At 40.2% G+C, this 17413-nt stretch overlaps 1 protein-coding gene across 5 annotated transcripts in view; it reads left to right on the top strand.

Moving 5' to 3' along the window:
- PFKFB1 (6-phosphofructo-2-kinase/fructose-2,6-biphosphatase 1) overlaps window positions 1–17413 on the top strand; it is a 103418-nt gene continuing 86005 nt past the window's right edge. Inside the window, exons 1-2 of one of the 5 annotated variants that reach the window (XM_061410263.1) lie at window positions 1–259; window positions 6032–6544. In XM_061410263.1, the coding sequence (XP_061266247.1) occupies window positions 6163–6544 (382 nt within the window). In that variant the 5' untranslated portion in view covers window positions 1–259; window positions 6032–6162. Of the gene's footprint in view, window positions 260–778; window positions 857–6031; window positions 6545–17413 lie in introns of all 5 variants that reach the window. The other 4 variants (XM_061410261.1, XM_061410266.1, XM_061410262.1 and 1 more) reach the window with 4 other exon arrangements.

The raw sequence follows: 17413 nt of genomic DNA, 5'->3' as shown, positions 1-17413 counted from the left end.
GTTCTGACCTTCGGGATTGGCCTGAAGAGAAAAGGCTCCGGATGACTCAGGAACTTCTTTGGCAACTACAACAGCTGATATTTCAACAGCGGGTACACTGCCCCTCTTACCAAGGGTACTTCCCAGCCTTCCCAGAGAATCAACAAGCACCTCCAGACTCCCTGTTTGATGCCACCCTCTGGACCTGCTTTGGGGGTCTAAATGCAAGAGTCGTGTGTCGGATAATTAGTGATGGAAGAAAAAGCCTCTAGGAGAACAGGTAAGTGAGACAGAAGAAAAATAGATAGGAGTTAATACAAATATAAATCCACTCTTTAGGTTCTCTGGAAATTTTTCTTAGTGTAGGCAGTCACTTGAACTGCTCACTAAAGGGTATGGGAAGTTTAGGATTAATATAATTTCTATATCTCATTATCTACCATCCATTCTGACCTGTCTTTGTGAAACACTGGCCCAAAGGGCAGTTCCCTAGCACTTTTAGAAGTCTCTCTAACTTGGTCTAGTCCAGTTTAAAAAAAAAAAAACTGGATGATAGATATTAATTTCTTAACTGCCAACTGGTGTATAAAGTAGGACTGGTTTGCTGTGGCACTTTGAACAAGCTTTTAGCTTCTTTGGGCTTCAGTAGCCTCCTCACTAAAATAAAATTAAAGTCCCTATCCTATTTACCTCAGAGGGCTGTAACAAGGTGAAGAAGAGTAGGATGAGAGGAACCAAAGCTCTTTGGAAATATTTCAGAATTTCCGTGATCTGTGTTAGTGATCTTACTTTTCTGTAGCCTCCACAGGCAATACCACCCACAACTCTCTTCTCCCTGAGTGACTGTGGTCTGTGGAGTGCAAACCTTGGGCTCCAGGTATGGCACTGAAAATAGTGAGAGGATAGTAGGTAAGAGAAGTGGCTAAGAAAGAAATGGCTCCTAGGCTGCTGCCACAAAAGGCCTAATATACACATATAGACACGTGACCTATAAGCATACAATCTCCGTCCTCACTCTAACACGAATGCATTCACATCCATACACTCCAAGAATTACGAATAAGGAGACTCCATTTGTGATTTTGATACCCATCAGTACTGTCTTGATATTGCTTTTAATGAAATTCTTCCATAAATTACATACTTTGGGAAGATGATCAGAATCTGCATGCCTCAGGAAGTCACACTTCATTCTTTCGTCTATACAGTTAATCCCAAATTAGAATTTGTGGTTCAACTCTTAGTCTTGAGTTAGGGTAAGTGAGTTTCTGATACTGAGTGAAACTTTCTTTTTCTGTAACCAGTTATTTGGATCATTTTTGGGAGTGAGGGGACTTCATTCTTTAGTTCTTTTTGTTTTGCCCCATTCAGAGTTGAGAAACTCTCTAGATCCTCCTACCACCTTCTACCTTCAGTTCAGTTCAGATGCTCAATCATGTCCGACTCTTTTTGACCCCAGGAACTGCAGCACACCAGGCCTCCCTGTCCATCACCAACTCCCAGAGTCCACCCAAACCCGTGCCCAATGAGTCGGTGATGCCATCCAACCATCTCATCCTCTGTCATCCCCTTCTCCTCCTGCCCCCAATCCCTCCCAGCATCAGGGTCTTTTCAAATGAGTCAGCTCTTTGCATGAGGTGGCCAAAGTATTGGAGTTTCAGCTTCAGCATCAGTCCCTCCAATGAACACCCAGGACTGATCTCCTTTAGGATGGACTGGTTGGATCTCCTTGCAGTCCAAGGGACTCTCAAGAGTCTTCTCCAACACCACAGTTCAAAAGCATCAATTCTTCAGCACTCAGCTTTCTTTATAGTCCAACTCTCATATCCATACATGACCATTGGAAAAACCATAGCCTTGACTAGACGAACCTTTGCTGGCAAAGTAATGTCTCTGCTTTTTAATATGCTGTCTAGGTTGGTCATAACTTTCCTTCCAAGGGGTAAGCGTCTTTTAATTTCATGGCTGCAATCACCATCTGCAGTGATTTTGGAGCCCAGAAAAATAAAGCCAGTCATGGTATCCACTGTTTCCCCATCTATTTGCCGTGCAGTGATGGGACTGAATGCCATGATCTTAGTTTTCTGAATGTTGAGCTTTGAGCCAACTTTTTCACTCTCGTCTTTCACCTTCATCAAGAGGCTTTTTAGTTCTTCTTCACATTCTGCTATAAGGGTGGTGTCATCTGCATATCTGAGGTTATTGATATTTCTCCCGGCATTCTTGATTCCAGCTTGTGCTTCTTCCAGCCCAGCGTTTCTCATGATGTATTCTGCATACAAGTTAAATAAGCAGGGTGACAATATACACCCTTGACGTACTCCTTTTCCTATTTGGAACCAGTCTGTTGTTCTATGTCCAGTTCTAACTGTTGCTTCCTGACCTGCATACAGGTTTCTCAAGAGGCAGGTCAGGTGATCTGGTATTCCCATCTCTTTCAGAATTTTCCACAGTTTATTGTGATCCACACAGTCAAAGGTTTTGGCACAGTCAATAAAGGAGAAATAGATGTTTTTCTGGAACTCTCTTGCTTTTAAGATGATACAGCAGATGTTGGGAATTTGATTTCTGGTTCCTCTGCCTTTTCTAAAACCAGCTTGAACATCTGGAAGTTCATGGTTCACGTATTGCTGAAGCCTGGCTTGGAGAATTTTGAGCATTAATTTACTAGCATGTGAGATGAGTGCAATTGTGTGGTAGTTTGAGCATTCTTTGGCATTGCCTTTCCTTGGAATTGGAATGAAAACTGACCTTTTCCAGTCCTGTGACCACTGCTGAATCTTCCAAACTTGCTGGCATGTTGAATGCAGCACTTTCACAGCATCATCTTTCAGGATTTGAAATAGCTCAACTGGAATTCCATCACCTCCACTAGTTTTGTTCATAGTGATGCTTCCTAAGGCCCACTTTACTTCACATTCCAGGATGTCTGGCTCTAGGTGAGTGATCACACCATGGTGGTTATCTGGGTCATGAATATCTTTTTTGTATAGTTCTTCTGTGTGTTCTTGCCACCTCTTCTTAATATCTTCTGTTAGGTCCATGCCATTTTCATCTTTGCATGAAATGTTCCCTTGGTATGTCTAATTTTCTTGAAGAGATCTCTAGTCTTTCCCATTCTATTGTTTTCCTCTATTTCTTTGCATTGATCACTGAGAAAGGCTTTCTTATCTCTCCTTGCTATTCTTTGGCACTCTGCATTCAGAAGGGTATATCTTTCCTTTTCTCCTTTTCTTTTTGCTTCCCTTCTTTTCACAGCTATTTGTAAGGCCTCCTCAGACAGCCATTTTGCTTCTATCTTCAGACCAAGTTATTTCCCCGACTCCCAGTTCCCTGAATAGCTCCCTTTTAATAAAATTTATCTTGTTGAATGGGGATTGTTTGTACACATGTTCATCTCATCCAGGCAGAGAGATGTAGATTAAGCAAGTATCCTCTGTTCCAAGGCCTGAGCTGGACATCTGGAAACAGATCACAGATAACTGAGATCCAGTACCTATCCTTAAGGAGATCAGAATCTAGTAGGAAAGTAGACTGGTAAAACACAGGTTGATACTTGCTCACATAAACAGAAGCATATAAGCAATGTGGGGACCAAAGCCAATGCTTCTCAGAGGAAGTGAGAATTGAGCCCAGCCTAGAAAATTGAGTCATATTTCATTGAGAATGGAAAGGAAGGGAAGGCATTCCAGGCTGAGCAAACACCCAGAGGCAAAAAAGTACACAGTAAGTTTGGGGGCCCAGTGAGTCAGCTGGTACAATTTAGCCATGGGAGTCTAAAGAGATAAATGACTGGAGAAGTAGGTTTGATTGAGAAGAACCAGGGCTGAGGCCCTTCAATAAGCTTGTTGAGTTTTCCTACTTCTGGGGATCACAATGGATAACAGTGGTTAAACACACAGACACACAGACACATATACATACACATACACACACAAACACACATACAGAGCTAGTTCCAGGCAATTATAATTTGGGTTTTCAAGCCTGGACCCCAAGTTTGCCTTTCAGACCTTGTCAAAAGTCAGCTAAGCTCCTATCTCAGATTTCCTGCTGCTAAAATTATCTTTCATGCAGGGTCATGAGGACAAAATTGTAAACATAGTAAAGGGGTTCATATGACTAGATTGATTACATTAGACAAGCCACTTTCCCTCCTGAGACCTCAGTTTCCCTGTGAGGCTAGTGAGAATGTTTGGAAGGAGCAACTATGAAAAAGAATATGTTTCTTTGTGGGCCTTGGAAAACATACTTGTAAAGCACTATTATTAAGATTATTAGCATTAGCAGAGTGATACAGTTAGGAGACTTATTAGAATTAAGAGAATTGTATCTCTTCCAAAATCTAGTTCTAGGACTCTAAATGTTATGAGCTAATCTGGAGGACCACATTCTTAAATCAAGCTATTTTTACCAGTTAAACCAAAGAAAAACCCTGGACTGGAGAAATTAGATCCCCAGTGTTTTATTCTTGACTTGGAGATTTAATTTGCTATAGGACCTTAAGAAAATACTTTCCCTCTCAGGCCTCTATTTTCTTACCTGAGAGAGTTGAATGAAATAATTTCTAGGGGTCTTCTGCATGATAAAACCAAAAAATAAAAATGAATTCATCTTTCTAATTGATTGGCATGAGTTCTTTATTATAAATGTTAACGCTTTGTCATAATTTTGTAAGTTTCTTTTGCTGTTTCCTGAATTCTCACCATCACATTAGAAATTGTAGATTAGCCCAAGAGGTGATTGATCTTTTACTTCACAGAGGGAATCACAGTGTTACATAATATATATTGAACATTTCACAGATTACTTTATATGTGTTAACACACCGAATCTTCAACTACCTTAAGATACTCTTATGATATGAAAACACAAAGTGTTTCACCAGGGCACTGAAAAGTTGTGTTCTGCCCAGGGTCTCCTAAGCAAGGGGAAAGAGGTGGAATTCCACTCAGGTAGCATGGCTCCAGAGCCCAGTGCTTTTAACCACTGTGATCCACTGCCTCAAGAGATTCATTTAGAAGGGAAGGCTCTGAAATGTATTGAAAGTTTGGTATGATCTATACACAGAAACTGGAGGGAATCTAACCCTTAGGTAGACTGGGATAATGAGAATGTATTTTAGGGAACTTCTTAAAAGGCAAAGTGGAGCTGAGAGCACTGGAGGTCAGGAATTGGAGATTTATATCCCCAAGAGACCGGCCCAATGTTGCCCAGCTCAGAGGAAGAAACTGAGCTTCCATGTAGCCAATCACTGGGGTCTATCAAGGGGTGGGAAGGTTGCAAAAGAATGAAGTAAGAGCACACTTGAACATCTTCCAGGTAAGCTATGCTGTTAGATGAGTTTTACACATAAAAGTTTCAAAACAATCGGGGGGAGGGTAAAGAAGAGAATTCTGAGTAGGATGGCTCTGGCCTATGGACTTGTCCTACTTTGAGGCCATTGCTCCCTATTCCCCACAGTGTGCTTGCTGCAGCCTCCCCCCAGGCCTCCATCCCCATGGCTTGGCATGAAGAACTTTAGTCAAGTTCTGGGTCAGATCACAATTCCGTTCTCCCTAGAGGACCTGATGACAGTTGGCAATCATACTGTGACTCTTCCTAGCAATGGCTGCATGAACGTCTCTTCCCAAGGTGTCAGGTTTACTCTGATTTATTTAGCTTTGGCTGGAGAGAGGATAAAGATGATCAAATACTGCCCATCTCTCTGAGAGTGTCCCAGGCAGCTCACTTTCACATTTTAGGAAAGCAGGACCCTCAATAGGAAAGGTAGCTGCATTCAGGGGAAGAAAAGGTTTGTAGTGCCTTTGGGAAGGCATTGAGGTGGTAAATCTTCCACTTCCAGTTCGGGACAATGATTGCTAGCTCAAAACATTTTTTTCAGTAGGGACATTGTGTTTGTGTGTTTGTATTTGGGAATCTTGCATTTCTGATGTGGATCTCTGTTTCTGGTCTGGAGCCTGACATTCTGCTTGGGCCTGTTTTTTTATTGCAAAGCTATGAAAGCTGCTGAGATCTGATTCCATCACCTTTGCTTCCCCACCTCACACAGGACATAAGCACATGATCTTCAGTCTTTTATTTGCATACTCTACTAGTCCTGTCTTCATTGGAGGGAAGTGATTGGCCAGATCTGGGCTGTCTTGCTGGCTGCCTTCCTTGCTGGGCTCCAACTTATCTCCTATGTACACAGCCCTTGGAGTTCAGAGGCCTCTGCTAACCTCTGCCCAACCTCTCCTCTGCACCCAAGCCCTCGATGGTACATACAAGAGCAGAGGAAGGCAAGGACTAGGAGACAAGAGAGAGGCTGGAGACAGGCTACAAAAGGGCTCAGAACCCCAGCACACCTCCCTGTCCCAACTCTGTCCACCACCTGCTGTGGCCACAGCAAAAGAAGAGAGAGCTATAAGACAGAAAGTAAGGCCGGGTACCTTGTGGACAGTAGTGTCGTTAGCTGTGACGCCCAAGATGTCTCAAGAGATGGGAGAGCTCACCCAAACCAGATTACAGAAGATCTGGATTCCACACAACAACGGCAACAGCAGGCTTCAACGGAGGAGGGGCTGTAAGTGGGGTTTGCTTCTGTGGGCTTCAAGGTGGTGGTGGTAGAATGGGTGTAGAAGATCAAAGGACATGGCCCCCTGTCCATCCCCACCCCAACCTGAAAGTTGGAAAAGATGAGCAGCTGGATGAAATAGCTGTAGGGTAACAAGATGCTAATGTCAAAAACAGAAAGAAGGAGAGAAAGAAAAACAGAAAGAGAGAGGTGAATACAGAGAAAGAATGATGGTTACATAAAGACCATCTTAATCAGAGGAATTTTTGACTAGGAATTTTTTCTTTTATCCAGAGCTTATTTGGAATACTTCTTGTTTGAAATCTGACTATTCTAGATCAGTGCTAGCCTAAATGTTTTATTTTGGTGACCTCAGTTAAATGTCTGGAAATCTGTACTGTCTGATAGCGCTTGGGTGAAATAAAGTTCTTGGCATTATTTCTTAGAGGACAGGTGCTGGGTACACAACAGTTCCATATCATTGGTCAGCTTTGGTCCTCCCTTTTCTCAAGCCTCCTTGAGAAACTGGGTTTAACTGGGTTGGAAAAAGCTGGGTGTCCTGCCTAACTGGGTTGGTAAAGACTGGTGTCCTGTCTCCTGCATTGCCTTCATGGCACATATGGACACATTTGCTGCTCTAGAAATTTGAGGGATAAGACATCCAGGGATAGACTACTGGTGTAATGTCCACTTTGAAAAATTAAGAAAGACTAGGGTCAAAGGGGGAAAGCAAACAAAACCTGTAAATATATTTTTAAGTAGATTATACCATTTCCCATAGATAACAGGGGACAGTTTGCAGATCAAGGTGTTTGCAGCCCAAGAATTTTGACCTGAGGAGCCATAAGGTGGGTGGAGATAAGACAGCTATGGACTGTGGGACCCACACATCTTAAGGACCAGCTGACCAAGCTTCCACTATGCTAATGCTAGAAGAGGTCCAGGCTCACAGCTAGTGAGAGGAAGATCCAGGAAGATGTAGGATGTTAAATATACTATGTAAAATGGAGGGTATGGATGGACGGAGAGAGGGAAAAAAAACCTAGCCTTTTGTTCTTCCTTTTCCTCTCCATCAGCAGTTTCAATCACTCATCTGGAGATCAAGGAGCCCAGATGAAACTGAAAATTACATCCCACCCTCACCCACCAAGCCACTTTTATTCCTTCTAAGGGGCTATTGGGTTAAGCTGGCAAGCAGGCAAGCCACTCTCTGCATACCTGGGTCCTCTATAGTTAGAGCCCTTATATTCCTGGGAACTCTTGTCTTTCAGTTGGAGAAATAATATACATAAATCACATAATATAGTCTCTGTCATATAGAGGATGCAAAATAAATATGCATTCACTTTAAGAGTTTGTCTCTCCTCAGCTATAAGACATAATTAATACCTACTTCCCCACGTTGTTGGGGTGTTTAGTGATTCAGACTGCCTAGCTTTGAGTCCCAGCTCTGCCACCTCCTGCTTCTGTGACATTGGATGTCTGGATCCCTCTTAACTTACATGTGCTTCCATTTCCTCATCGGTAAAAAGAAGTTAGTAATAGTATTGGGAGAATTAGAAAGCTAAAGCATATAAAATGCTCCAAAGAATGTCAGGTGTACAGTAAGTACTCAATGTTACTGTTATTATTTAAACAAGAAGGTGGGTGTGTGGTCTTTTGCCATCATATCCCCAGCATCAAGCTTGAAGCCTGGCACATAGCAGATACCCAGTAAATGGTAACTCTTTGCTACATCCACTCTACCCTCACCATAGCAAAGCATGGGGATCTGTGTGTACAAGATAGTGACTCATAAGTGATTCACTGAATTATGTCAGACCACAGATATAATAAACTTAGTGACCTGGGGGTGGTAGAGGTACACAATTATTTAATGACTATTCTGAGAAGTAAGTGCAGTAGTGTGTAAAGTTCTTGAACAACTGTGTATACTTTTTTTCTCATTCAACATTATATTTTGTGCCATCTATAATATTGTTGCATGCAATTGTTTATTCTCTTTGCTGTATAATATTACATTTTGCAAATATACCATGATTTATTTATCCATTTTACTGTTGATATATATTTATGTAATTTTTAGTTTAGGGTTATGAACAATTACACAATGAAAAATTTTGTCCCCATAAATTTTGGAATCAGTTTTTCAAATTACACACATGTATACAAATTTTGGTGTTTTGATTGGAATTGGAATTACAGTCAATCTATATATCATTTTAAGGAAAGTTAACATCTTTGTGATATTGAGTCTTCTATAAATATGGTGTGTCTCTATTTAGAAGTTTTTAATGTTAAGTGAAGTTTTATAATTGAAAAGGGCTTGTGTGTCATTATAATTTTTGTTTATTTTGTTGCTATTGTATACCTTTATAGAAAGTTACATTTTATACCATTTTATTGCTAATGTATACAGCTATAATTGTGGGGGTTTTTGTGTGTTGCATTTGCAACTAGCAAACTTGATAAACTTAATTTTGATAATTTATATGTAAATAACAGCTTTCTATTTTCCCTTCCAATCCTTACTTTTTAAAATCTCTTATTCTTATATTACATCACTGCTAGGACCTCCTACCTTCAACACATTAACACCAATGTCAAATAAAAATGTTAAAATTACTCATGTTTATATTGGACTTAATTTTAAAGGTAATGTTTTTAAAGTTTCACCATTGAGTAAGTTTGCTGTAATTTTTTTGTACGTATCACTTAACAGGTTAAGGAAGTTCCAGTTTGTTCTTTGTTTGCCAATAGGATTTTTAAAAAATGAGTAGATGTTGAATTTTATAAACACGTTTTCTGTATCCACTGAGATGATAGATTGCTTTTCTGTTTTAATCTGTTAATGTGAATTACACTAGAGATTTTTCTTGTCTTTTATTTGTCTTGAAGTCTTAGGATAAATATTGGATTTTGTTCATTAATATTTTATTTACGGATTTGGCATTTTGTTTATGAATGAGATTGACCTGTACTTTTTCCATTCTCATTGTTCCCTGTTTGACTTTTGTGTCATAAAATGAAGTGGGAACTACTTCCTTTCATTCTATTTTCTGACAGAGGTTATTCAAGGAACTATTTGTTCTTTAAATATTTGGCACAACTTCCAGGTAAAAACATCAGACCAGGTGTTTTCTTTGTGAGAAAAAAAATAATTGATATAATCTTTTGAATAGTTACAGAATCATTCAGGTTTGCTATTCCTTCTTGTCAGTTTTGTTAAATTATGCTTTTTTAGGAATTATTCTATTTCACATCACTTTTCAAATTTATTTGCATAAACTTACATCCATATTTTTAAAGTCTCTATTTCATTTGCAATTATATCCTCTTATCCTTGTTTATTTGTACCTTCTTTTTTTTATTCTTGATCAATATTGCCATACGCTTGTCACTTTTATAAATTTTAAAAAATATTCGACTTTTGGCCTTCTGATTCTTTCTGTTATGTCTCTGGCTTTTTATTTAGCCATTTTCCTCATCATTATTCTTTTTTTATACTTTTTTTTTTTTTTACTTACTCTGTTTTTCTTTTTTAACTTCTGGGGTTGGATGCACAGTTTATTAATTTTCAGACTCTCTTCCTTTTAAATATAAGCATCTGATGCTATAATTATCATATGAAACAGATTGGTATTCCACAGATGCACAGTTGTATGGACATATGAATTTTTAAAGTATTTCCAGACTATTTGGTAAATAGACACTGCTCAGGGCTTTCTTAGTTTCTATATCACTCAGTTGCCCTGGCCACCTCAGTCCCTTTCTCAGGACTGCTAAGACCTATAGATTATCATCTAGCAACTGAAGAGTTAATGCCTGACACAGACGGAGTCCTCTAGAAATTGGTGCCAAACCCTTGGGTCAGCTTCTGTTTTGCTAGATCAGTGCCCTTACCATTTCCTGTCTGATTCCATCCTTCTTCAAGAACAAACTGATTTCAGTTCTTTGATATCTATTGAGATTTGCTTTATGGACCAACATATGGTAATTTTTGGTAAAAATTCCATGAGCACTTGAAAAAAATATACATTTTACAATTCAATTAAGAATACTATATACTTCAATTAGTATTCTTCCAGGATTTTGTCTGCTTGTTGATATGAAAAATTTGTTAATATCTCCTTGTAACTATGTCAATTTTGAATCTTTGTAAATAGCTACAAATTTAAAATTGCTATATATTTCTGGTAAACTGAATATTTATCAACGTGTAAGGAAATTTCTGCTAATCTAGTATAATTAACATTTTGTCCTACAATTTTTTCTGACATTATTATATGTATATTTGCTTTATTTAGCTTTATATTTACCTAGTATATCATTTATACACTTTCAAATAATGTTTTTACCATTTTAGTGAAGTGTAGTTAACTTATAATGTGTTAGTTTCAACTGTGAGCAATTCAGAATATATATGTATGTATATATATATTCTATACATTCTTTTGCAGGTTCTTTTTCATTAGAGGTTATTATAAGATATTGATTATAGTTCCTTGTACTATACGGTAAGCCCTTGTTGTTTATCTATTTTATATAGGGTTACATATATTAATTCCAAACTCCTAATTTATCTCTCTCCTAACTCCCACTATATTCTTTGGTAACCATGTTTCTTTTATGTTTGTAAGTCTATTTCTGTTTTGTAAATAAGTTCACTTGTATCATTTTTTTTTTATTCTACTTATAAGTGATATCATATGACACTTGTCTTTCTCTGGCTTACTTCACTTAACATGATAATTTCTAAGTTCATCATGTTGCTGCAAACGGTATTATTTCATTCTTTTTCATGACTAACATTCCATGCTGCTGCTGCTAAGTCACTTCAGTCGTGTCCAACTCTGTGCGACCCCACAGATGGCAGCCCACCAGGCTCCACCATCCCTGGGATTCTCCAGGCAAGAACACTGGAGTGGGTTGCCATTTCCTTCTCCAATGCATGAAAGTGAAAGTTAAGTCGCTCAGTAAGTGTCTGACTCTTCGTGACCCCATGGACTACAGCCTACCAGGCTCCTCCGTCCATGGGATTTTCCAGGCAAGAGTACTGGAGTGGGGTGCCATTGCCTTCTCCAACATTCCATGGTATATATGTATCACATCTTCTTTATTCATTCATCTGTTTGTTTTTTTTTTTTTTCATTCATTTGTTGATGGACATTTAGGTTGCTTCTGTGTCTTGGCTATTGTAAATAGTGCTGCTGTGAACATAAGGATGCATGTGTCTTTTCAAACTAGATTTTTCTCTGGGTTTATGCCCAGGAATGGGATTGTTGGATCATATGGCAACTCTATGTTTAGTTTTTTAAGGAACCTCCACGCTGTTCTCCATAGTGGCTGTACCAGGTTACATTACAACCAATAGCATAGGAGGTTTCCTTTTCCTCCACATCCTCTCCATCATTTATAGACTTTTACATGATGGCCTGTAAGAAAAATGTTTCTGATAGAGATATAATACACATACCATAAAACTCATTATTTTAAAGTGTACAACTTAGTAGTTTTTAGTATATTCACGTGGTTATGTACCATCATCACTAATTCCAGAACATTTTCATCACACTCTCCCAAAGAAACCCCATATGCTTTAGTGTCATTCCAGATTTCCCCCTCCCTTTAGCCACTGGCAAACCACTAAAATCTACTTATTGTCACCATAGATTTGTCTATTCTGGATATTTCACATTAATGGAATCATACAATATATGTTCTTTTGTATCTGGCTTCTTCCACTGGGCATAATATTTTCAGTTAATCCATGTTGTAGCATGTGTAGATACTTCATTCCTTTTTAAAGCTGAATAATATTCCATTATATAGATATACAGAATTTTGTTTAGCAAATTCAAATATGAATTGAGGGAAATTTGGTTTATTTCCACTTTTGAACAATGTTGCCATGGACATTTGTGTACAAGTTTTTGGGTGGGCACATTTTTCATTTCTCTTGAATATATACATAGAAGTAGAAATGCTAAGTCCTCTGGTAATTCTACCTATTAATACAATGATTTAAAGAACTGCTAAGCTGGTTTTTCAAGTGAATTCATGTTTTATATTTCCAAAAGTAATATATGAGGATTCTAATTTCTCTATATCTTCACTAACAGCTGGTTTTGTCCATTTTTAAAAGTATAGTCATCCTAGAGGATGTTCAATCTGCACTTGAGAAGAATCTCTAATCCCTTGAATCTATTTCTCACTGCCACTGTATAATTGTACGGGATTTGATTTAGGTCATACTTGAATGATCTGGTGGTTTTCCCTACTTTCTTCAATTTAAGTCTGAATTTGACATGCTCTGAGCCACAGTCAGCTCCTAGTCTTGTTTTGCTGATTGTATAGAGCTTCTCCATCTTTGGCTACAAAGAATATAATCAATCTGATTTCAGTAGTGACCATCTGGTGATGTCCATGTGTAGAGTCTTCTCTTGTGTTGTTGGAAGAGGGTATTTGCTATTACCAGTGCATTCTCATGGCAAAACTCTGTTAGCCTTTGCCCTGCTTCATTCTGTACTCCAAGGCCAAATTTGCCTGTTACTCTAGGTATCTCTTGACTTTCTACTTTTGCATTCCAGTCCCCTATAATGAAAAGGACATATTTTTGGGGTGTTTGTTATAGAAAATCTTGTAGGTCATCATAAAAACATTCAACTTCAGCTTCTTCAGCATTACTGGTTGGGGCATAGACTTGGATTACTGTGATATTTGAATGCTTTGCATTGCAAATGAACAGAGATCATTCTGTCATTTTTGAGATTGCATCCAAGTACTGCATTTTGGGCTGTTTTGTTGACTATGATGGCTACTCCGTTTCTTCAAATGGATTCTTGCCTACAGTAGTAGATATAATAGTCATCTGAGTTAAATTCACCCATTTCAGTCTATTTTAGTTCACTGATTCCTGATATGTCGATGTTCACTGTTGCCATCTCCTGTTTGACCACTTCCAATTTACCTTGATTCATGGACTTAACATTACATGTTCCTAAGCAATATTGTTCTTTACAGAACCAGACATTACTTAAATCACCAGTCACATCCCCAAGTGGGTGTTTTTGCTTTGGCTCCATCTCTTCATTCTTTCTGGAGTTGTTTTCTCCACTTTATTCCAGTAGCATACTGGGCACCTACTGACCTGGGGAGTTCATCTTTCAGTGTCCTATTTTTTTGCCTTTTCATACTGTTCATGGGGTTCTCAAGGCAAGAATACTGAAGTGGTTTGTCATGCCCTTCCCCAGTGGACCATGTTTTATCAGAACTCTCCACCATGACCCATCTGTCTTGGGTGGTACTACATGGCATGGCTCATAGTTTCCTTGAGTTAGACAAGATTGTGGTCCATGTCATCAGTTTGTTTAGTTTTCTGTGATTGTGGTTTTCATTTTGTTTGCTCTCTGATGTATAAGGATAAGGATAAGAGGTTTATGGTAGCTTCCTGATGGTAGAGACTGACTGGTGGGCGGGGGTGGGGGGGGTGGAATGGGTCTTGTGTGATGGGAAAGGCCATCTTTAATCCAATTTTCTGTTGATGGGTGGGGCTGTGTTCCCTCCCTGTTATTTGAACTGAGGCCAAACTAATGTGGAGGTAGTGAAGATAATGGTGAGCTCCTTCAAAAGATCCAGTGCACGCACTGAACTCAGTGCCCCCGACCATGCAACAGGCCACCACCGACCCATGCCTCCACCAGAGACTCCTGGACACTCATGGGCAAGTCTGGGTCAGTCTCTTGTGGGGTCACTGCTCCTTTCTCCTGGGTCCTGGTGCACAAAAGGTTTTGTTTGTGGCCTCTAAGAATCTGTTTCCTCAGTCCTGTGTAAGTTCCGGTGGCTCTATGGTGGAGTTGATGGCAACCTCTTGCAAGAGGGCTTATGCCATAACCAGGTCTCCTGCACCCAGAGCCCCTGCAGGGCCTGTACCTCCACAGGAGACACTCAAACATGCAAAGGCAGGACTGACTCAGTCTCTGTGGGATCTCCTGCTGTGCACAAGGTTTTATTTGAGCCCTCCAAGCATTTCTGGCTGGCATGGGATTTGACTCTAAATGTAATTTTTTCCCTTCCTATCATCTTGCTGGGACTTCTCCTTTGCCCTTGGATGTAGGGTATCTTTTTTGCTGGGATCCAACATTCTGCTGTTGATTGTTGTTCAGCAGTGAGTTGTAATTTTGTAGTTCTCACAGGAGAAGATGAGTGCATGTCCTTTTGCACTGCCATCTTACAAATCTTGGTGAGTAGGGAAAGGTTATATAGTCAGGCAGGAGTTTGTGATAAGGATAAATGCAATAACAGTCTTGTATTCTTTCTTCAACACAATTAGGGTGTGTGCAAGTTCTTAGGTGGTCCAGCCTCCTAATTTTGATGAGCCCCTCTGGTCCTTTAATCTTACCTCAGGTGGTTTCATTGCTGTTCCTTCTTTGGTTAGCAACTGTTCTGACCTTTGAAACTGAGAGAAGAGCATGGATGCTGGAGTCTTGTCTGTAGGAAATGAGGGACAAAAAGGCCTCCATGCCAGGCGTCCCACAGGGCCCTGCTCAGCACCAGTAGTGGCTTCTTGGGGCACATTTACTTACTGACTGGGGTGTGCAATAGTTGCTTGCAGTAACAGGGACCAACAAGCAGTTTTAAATAAGCTAGCTCCCCAGTGCTGGATTTAGAAAAGGCAAAGGAACCAGAGATCAAATTGCCAACATCTGCTGGATCACTGAAAAAGCAAGTGAGTTCCAGAAAATCATCTTTTTATGCTTCATTGACTACACAAAAGCCTTTGACTGTGTGGATGACAACAAACTGTGGAAAGTTCTTCAAGAGATGGGAATACCAGGCCGCCTAACCTGCCTCCTGAGAAATCTATATGCAGGTCAAGAAGCAACAGTTAGAACCAGACATGGAACAACTGACTCTTTCCAAATCAGGAAAGGAGTACATCAAGGCTATATGAACTCACCCTGATTATTTAACTTCTATGCAGAGTACATCATTCAAAATGCCAGGCTGAATGAAGCACAAGCTAGAATCAAGATTGCTGGGAGAAATATCAATAACCTCAGATATTCAGATGACACCCCCCTTATGGCAGAAAATGAAGAAGAACTAAAGAGTCTCCTGATGAAAGTGAAAAAGGAGAGTGAAAAAGATTGCTTAAAGATCAACATTCAAAGAACTATGATCATGCTATCTGGCCACATCACTTCACAGCAAGTAGATGGGGAAACAATGGAAACAGTGACAGACTTTATTTTCTTGGGCTCCAAAATCACTGCAGATGGTGACTGCAGCCATGACATTAAAAGATGCTTGCTCCTTGGAAGATAAACTATGACCAACTTGGACAGCATATTAAAAAGCAGAGACATTACTTTGCCAACAAAAGTCTGTCTAGTCAAAGCTATGTTTTTTTCCAGTAGTCATGTATGGATATGAGAGTTGGACTATAAAGAAAGCTGAGTGCTGAAAAATTGATGCTTTTGAATTGTGGTGTTGGAGAAGACTCTTGATAGTCTCTTGGACTGCAAGGAGATCCAACCAGTCTATCCTAAAGGAAATCAGTCCTGAATATTCATTGGAAGGACTGATGCTGCAGCTGAAATTCCAATACTTTGGCCACCTGTTGCGAAGAGCTGACTCATTTGAAAAGACTCTGATGCTGGGAAAGATTGAAGGTGGGAGGAGAAGGGGATGACAGACGATGAGACGGTTGGATGGCATCAGCGACTCGATGGACATGAATTTGAGTAAGATCCAGGAGTTGGTGATGAACAGGGAGGCCTGGTATGCTGCAGTCAATGGGGTCACAAAGAGTCGGAAATGACTGAGCAACTGAACTGAATTGAACAGTGCATATACAGGCAGTTTCTGGCGTGTGGAGGTGATGGTGACCTAGCCCCCATACACGTATCTCAATAGTGGTGCCTCAGTTTCCAGGCACACTATGCCTTGTCTAGGAGCATTCATGGCTGTGCATCCTTTCCCTCCTTGTTCCCTTTGCTGTAGCCACACAGTCAACCGTGTTCCTCTCCCTGAATCAGTTCTACCAACCTCACACTTTAGCACTCAGTCCCCACCAGCATTGGCAGACTCTTGTCCCAGAGAGAGGCACCCAGTGGTGATTCCCAAGGAGGCTTTGGGATGATTGGTGCTCAGGCAACCAGAGCTCCAGAGGGCAGAGGAGACCCTGACCTGATAGCCCTCCCTGCTCAGAAGGGGACTCCTCTCAGTGCCTGCAGATGCTGGTGGGTGGGGGGAGGAATAATGATACTTTGCTTCTATGATGTCCTGGGCTTTTTCTGAGGATACTCCTAGTTGTGGAGCTCCTTATACCTGTCCCTTCAGACTGACTTTTCACAGCTAATAGCTGTCTCTTCCCAGTGAGATGGGAATCTGAGTTCTTGTCCACGGACCCAAAGAATGGAATCCATGAGCAAACACTCAAGGTAGCAAGCAAATAGGATTTATTAAAGAGGAGGAAAGTACAAAGCTCTCAGCATAGACCCTGACGGGGAGCAAAGAGTCCCCCCCCCCCCCCCGCCAAGGTGGGACTTACAGCAGTTTTTATATCCTTCCTTAAATCATGGGTGTCTACCCAATCAATTTAAAATTTAAGATATTTAACAACTTTATGGCTTCCCTTGATCCTTGGATTAACATCACCCTTTCTAATACCACCTAGACATTTTACCAGATATATGGGCTTAAGATTAATGATCACTGGTTGTTTTTCCCAGGCATTTGGAACAGAAGCTAATTACTGCCCTTTCTTGGATCTGAGTGCTGATAATTTATCAGACTAAAGACAGGCTCAGACGGTAAAGCGTCTGCCTGCAATGCAGGAGACCCGGGTTCAATTCCTGGGTTGGGACGATACCC

Source organism: Bos javanicus, chromosome X (assembly GCF_032452875.1).
Source record: "Bos javanicus breed banteng chromosome X, ARS-OSU_banteng_1.0, whole genome shotgun sequence".
NCBI lineage: Eukaryota > Metazoa > Chordata > Mammalia > Artiodactyla > Bovidae > Bos > Bos javanicus.
Note: the sequence above shows the minus strand (reverse complement) of the source record. Positions and strands in the feature narration are given on the sequence as shown.